The sequence below is a fragment of the Platalea leucorodia genome (assembly GCF_965183815.1).
Source record: "Platalea leucorodia genome assembly, chromosome: 4".
Taxonomy (NCBI): domain Eukaryota; kingdom Metazoa; phylum Chordata; class Aves; order Pelecaniformes; family Threskiornithidae; genus Platalea; species Platalea leucorodia.
The window spans coordinates 15,551,446-15,557,115 of NC_138826.1; the positions used below are offsets into that span (position 1 = coordinate 15,551,446).

The window sequence follows — 5,670 nt, forward strand, 5'->3', positions numbered from 1 at the left end:
CAAATTTGTTACATTCTCTATTCATGGAGCTCATTCAGGAGCAAGAAGGGCAGCCTCGGGGGAAACCGGTATTTGCATCTGCACCAAGAGTCTTCTTTTGACTGATGTTAAGAGTGCTCTGAAGTTTCTGTGGAAGAAGAAACCCTAAGTGGGCAGAGGAAAGAGCTCCACAATGGGAACAAAACTGGAAAATTCCCAATCCATTCACCCTGAAAAGTCCTTAGCGGATTGTCTGTAGTTGCCTCCCAGCAGCTGATAACAGGCCTGCTTTTCACAGCTACCTTTTGACAAGCCTCCAGAAGCAGTGATTCCCAAGCAGCTGCAGACCAGTGCACTGGTTTTTGAGTACATGGCCTAAGTTCAAGACAGGTGATGAAAAAACAACAGTCCAGCCCAAATTTTGCCTATTTCAAAACGTATCACAAAGCAAGGAAAGTACAAATTTGCTTTTTCACCAGCAATTTTATGCATCAAGATATTTCACTTAGAGATATTCAATCACGTTTTAAAAATAAAAGCGGATACTGGATATCAACAGAGAGAAACTCCTTCTCAGCACATGGCCTTTATAAACACAGCCAGGAAGTTTTCCAAGACGTTCCGATTGCAATCACGAACGCTCTCCCAAGATATGCAAATAGTGTTTAAAAAAAGACTAGTTCCATGAAATAACCCACGCGGCTAAACCCCTTCATTTAATAGGTATGCGATTCGGCAGATTCTCCAACATTACGAAGTAAGGATCTGCTCTGCTGTGCAAGCCGAAGAATACAACTTCAGCTCCCTGAACAAAAAAAAAAAATGCTGTTAACCATGGAGAAACTGATAGGTATAATTAAAAGTTGATTAGTGTTACAATATTTCTCCTAAGGCAGGGAACGTTGTTTAGCAATTTCCTCTCCTAATCTAAACCAACTTAGAGCTGGCAGCCCAGGCAGAGGAGGACAGACTAGCGGAGAGCCAGCGGTGGCAGAAGTCATTCTACCAGACTTAACAAAACCAAGCTCCAAGTCTCACCTAACAAAGGGAGAGAAAGTACCTGTAGCATCCACATAGGCTCCACCTCGCCCAAGAATTTTGTGCACAGGACAGCAGTACGAAGCTCACCTGATTTCTACCAGAGAAGCTCTTGGCTCTCACTGCTGGCTGAGCTGACAGTCGGAAGAACCGCTAAGTGGAAAATGCCAGGATAAACAGGCCTTCACATTACTTCTTACTTGCAACCGGGCATCACTGCCAATAGCAGTTTTTCGAGTGTTTGCAGTGAAGCCCTAATCAACGCCTTAAGCAAAAAAGAAGCAAGGTTTCTTCCCAAACAAGGGTCTCTACCATTCTTTGTTATAGACCTAAATCTCCCTCCATCCCATGCAAATCTTACACCACTCTAGTCAGTATTGTTTTAAGCTGTTGACTCCCAAATCAAGGTGAAACTCATCAAGCTTGAATATCTAAGATTAGAAATAGGTGTAAAACCAGACTGATCAGACCACTACCAAAGTACTGCAGTACTGACCCACACATGATTAAGAAATTATTTGTATTTTGAGGTCTCAGATTTGTAACATCTTATCTCAGCCCACTGTGTCAGTTTAAGTACAAAAAACACCCCTGAGCAATAAGGGCCAACAGACATATTTCTGGCTAGAACCGCATAAAAAACCAACACTTCTCTGGACGACAAGAGCAATAGCTTGGCTGTCAGAGCAGAACACAGGGAGGATGTTATTCTGGTGTTGCTCAGGACTCAACCAAATAGAAACACACAGGTTAAAATGAACTGTAAATAAAGAAGTTGAGCATTTACTAAACTTTTTCGAAGTGCTGGAGTAGGGACTGGTCAATGTCAGGTTCAGCAAACACTCAGGGGTGACCTGATCGTGTTCCTTCAGCCCAGAAAAAGGGGTTGAGCAGCAAAGTGACAGAAAAGGCAAAAAGAACTCCTCTTCGCACAGGGCTAGACGCTAGACACTTATCTTGATAGCTAAACATCCAAGTACTTCCTTCATGCCACTCTCCCACATAAACAACTGCTGTTACTGGTGTCAGACACTGTGTCAGCAGAGATGGTGAGCAGCAGATTCGCAGTCTGCGATAACACATGGCTACGCAAGGGCAAGAGAAGCTGGCTCTGCCCCGTGGGTTTTACAGGTACACGCACGGCACGCATCCGGCTCGGAGGCTGGAAAGCAGGGTCACTCTGGTCAGTGCTAGCCACGCTCCAGGCCAGAAGACGGAGTTTGTGCCTCCTGTCCAGGAGGGGACACTCCAGCCCCCCCGCTCTGTGGGAACCCCTCCATTGAGTACCACACACTCCCTTTTCCCATGACCTGCCCCAGCCAAGGCCCTCATCAGCCATCCCTCCCTCAGGGAAGCTCCAAATCACCCCAGAAAGGCCAATACATCCTCCTGTCTTCAGTGCATCCCTCCCTAGACCCTTCCTCCTGCTTTCAGTGCATGCTCCCTAGGAAACCTCCCCAAAACACATGTCCCAGGCACACAATTGCATCCCCAATGCCTCCTCCCCCAGACCCACTGCACAACCCCCAAATCTCTCGCATCTCACCCCAAACTCGGCATGCAACCCCCAGTCCCTCTCCCCTTGCTGCAACCCTCCCCAGGCCCACTGCCTCCCCCCCACACCCCATGCGGGGTCCCCAGCCCCGCTGCTACTGCCCCCAAGCCTCCCCCAACCCCCGTACTCCTCCCACACCCTCTCCAGCCCCACAGAAGACCCCTGGCCCCACTGCTCCCCCCCCAGCCCCACACAAGGCTCCCGGCCCCAGTGCCCCCGTCAGCCCCACACAAGGCCCCCGGCCCCACTGCTCCCCCCCCAGCCCCACACAAGGCTCCCGGCCCCAGTGCCCCCGTCAGCCCCACACAAGGCCCCCGGCCCCACTGCCCCCGTCAGCCCCACACAAGGCCCCCGGCCCCACTGCCCCCGTCAGCCCCACACAAGGCCCCCGGCCCCACTGCCCCCGTCAGCCCCACACAAGGCCCCCGGCCCCACTGCTCGCCCCAGCCCCACACAAGGCCCCCGGCCCCACTGCTCCCCTCCCAGCCCCACACAAGGCCCCCGGCCCCACTGCTCCCCTCCCAGCCCCACACAAGGCCCCCGGCCCCCTCCAGGCCGCAGCCCCCGCCGCCTCACCAGTACTTGAGGATGGCGGTGACCTGGAGCGGGTTGGGCTGGTCGGGGTAGAGGCGGCGGCACTCGCCGTAGATACCGTGCAGCCCCGGCGGGAAGAGCGACGGGAAGGACCCGGACCCGGACCCGGACCCGGACCCCGAGCCTGAGCCTGAACCCGGCCCGCCCGCGGGGGGACCCCCGCCAGGCCGCACGCCCTCCATGTCCCGGCGGCGGGGACGGCACGGCGGAGGCGGCTGGTCCCGGCGCGGCCCGCTCAGGCTCGGCTCGGCTCCGCTCCCGGCCCGGCCCGGCCCAAGCGGCGCTGCGCGGCGCGGCGCGGCGCTGCGGGAGGAGGGGGCGGGCCCCGCTGCCCGGGCGACGGTGAGTGACGCGGCGGCTCCGCCAATGGCGACGCGCGGCGCGGAGAGCGGCCGCGCCTCTCCCCCAGCCCCCCGCCCTCCGCGCTACGCCGCGAGCGCGCCCTCTAGCGGCGGCGGCGGGGCGGGGCGCGGAGGGGAGCGGGGCCCGGGGCTGGGGGGCCCGGGGCTGGAGGGGGCCCGGGGGACGGAGGTTACCGGCACCCAGGTGGCCCTGAGGGGAGAGGAGGGGTCCCCGTGGGGCGGCCTGAGGGGGCAGCGCCGAGGCCCGGGCAGCGCTGAGGCCTGGGGCGGGGGCCTGACGGGCACCTTCCCTCGGGCCTGGCTCGCCCGGGGCTCGGGGCCCGGCCTGGGGCAGCTCCCCGGCCACGGCCACCCCCAGCCTTGAGGCTCAAGCCCGTGTCCGTGCTCCCTAAGCAGTGAGACTGTAAATGGCAGCGGTTCAGGAGCTGCTGCGGGCAGGGCCCCAGCCAGGTTTGATGCTTCGCACCCCCACATGCTGTTCACAACCCTGTGGCTCTGTGCTCCAAGACGTGGCCAGCTAACAGCCTGATTTCCTTCCCTCCTGCTCTTACGGCTCTTGTTACCGCTATCTTTATACCATCTCCAATCCTCACGGCGCCTTTATTCTCCTCACACACCCTTCTGTATTTGTGGGTACCTCAGAGGCAGCTGGGAAGCAATGCAAAGTAGTTGAAGTTCAAGGGTTGTCTGATCAAGGATCTTAACCTGTGTAAGCTGAAGATACAGCTTGTTCCCGAGTTGCAACGACATCTGTGGTCATGCAAAGCCTTGTATGTATGTGTGAGTCGGCATGTGTTCAGTAGTCCTATATATCTTCGCTAGAGCAGTGTCCTGCTTTTTAATCAGCGTAGAGAAAAAAAAAAAACTGTAGGGCGCTGAGAGGATGGGATGAGTGCTCCTGCTTGTTGCATTTCACATTTAAATAGCCGAGAGTTTATTCTAAAATCACTGTTCACAACATACCTTTTAGGAGATCAAATACAGTCAAGAAGCTGGCAAGCAGACAAACGGAGGGCTATCCACCAAGAAAGGAGGTGAGTAGCTGGTGTTCTCATGAATCACTGCCTCCCACAGCGAACAATATTTCCTCGTCCCGTTATTGTGATACTACTTCTTGTAGTCAATTACAGTCGACTGAGAAGGTAAATATAACAGAGTCATGTACCAAATGCTCTGTTGGCTTAATACACACACAATGAATCTCTCCTGGTATTTACTACCCTGATACAATACTGGTCTTGAAATAATTTAAACCCCTCCATCCTGTCATACAAAAAACCCCTCTTTTACACTAGGTGAATGGTGAAAATCACTGAAGATAAATATCTGAGATGAGACTATCTGCTCATAGTCTAAAGGCAGAAACTACAGAAGAAAAGTCTCAGCGTCCGCATGAAAGATGCGGGACAAGACGGTGAGGTCTGACCCAGCCTTCGCGTACGCTTACTGGCGCTGAAGTTCATTTTAACTAATTTCAGGAGCCAGTGTTGTTGCTCAGAGTTTCAAGTAAACGTATCATTTTAGTGTCTTTGTCAATCATCAGTTATTCAAAGTGTTTTTAGAACATATAGCAAGTGGAAAACAACAGGGAACACGTTGTTGAACGCTATAATGCCCATTATGTGCATTTTTTGTACCGACACTGCTTTTCTGGTTGCAATGCCTCAAAAAATGCAGAGGAACTAGGTAATACTCGGAGAGAACGGGTGCGTTATGACCAGCAGTTCGTAGAGACGATCCCATGACATGATGGGACGGTAAGACGCTCTCGTCAGTGATAGATTCCCCTACAGAAGGTGATGGGATTGTTTTTTCTCTTTTCCTGTTAGAAAAATTAGGGGGAAAAAATCAATTAAACTGGAAAGCAGCCGATTGAAACCCAGTGCTTCTTGGTGGAAGCGCACAGTTAACCCCTGGAACACCGCACCCGCCGCCCCACGCGTGTTTCACGCCGAAAAGGCAATTTCCCGGCTGTGGATATTTGTGCGGGTTCCTTTTTTCCGCACTACATCTCCCGGCATGCCCCGCTCCCGGCGCGCCTTCCCGTCAGGCGCCGCGCGGAGGCCGGACTACATTTCCCAGCAGGCACCGCGGCCGGAGGAATACATCACCCAGGCGGCTGCGCGCCGCCCTTCCGCGCAT

At 54.4% G+C, this 5,670-nt stretch overlaps 1 protein-coding gene across 4 annotated transcripts in view; it reads right to left on the reverse strand.

Moving 5' to 3' along the window:
• SUFU (SUFU negative regulator of hedgehog signaling) overlaps nucleotides 1-3,424 on the reverse strand; it is a 100,282-nt gene extending 96,858 nt beyond the window's left edge. For all 4 annotated transcript variants that reach the window (XR_014228057.1, XM_082310696.1, XM_082310695.1 and 1 more), the window contains exon 1: nucleotides 3,149-3,424. Coding sequence is in view for 3 of the 4 variants with exons in the window: in XM_082310696.1 (XP_082166822.1) it covers nucleotides 3,149-3,348 (200 nt within the window). In the remaining variant the exon portion in view is untranslated. The remainder of the gene's footprint in view (nucleotides 1-3,148) is intronic.
• Nucleotides 3,425-5,670: the final 2,246 nt, after the last annotated feature.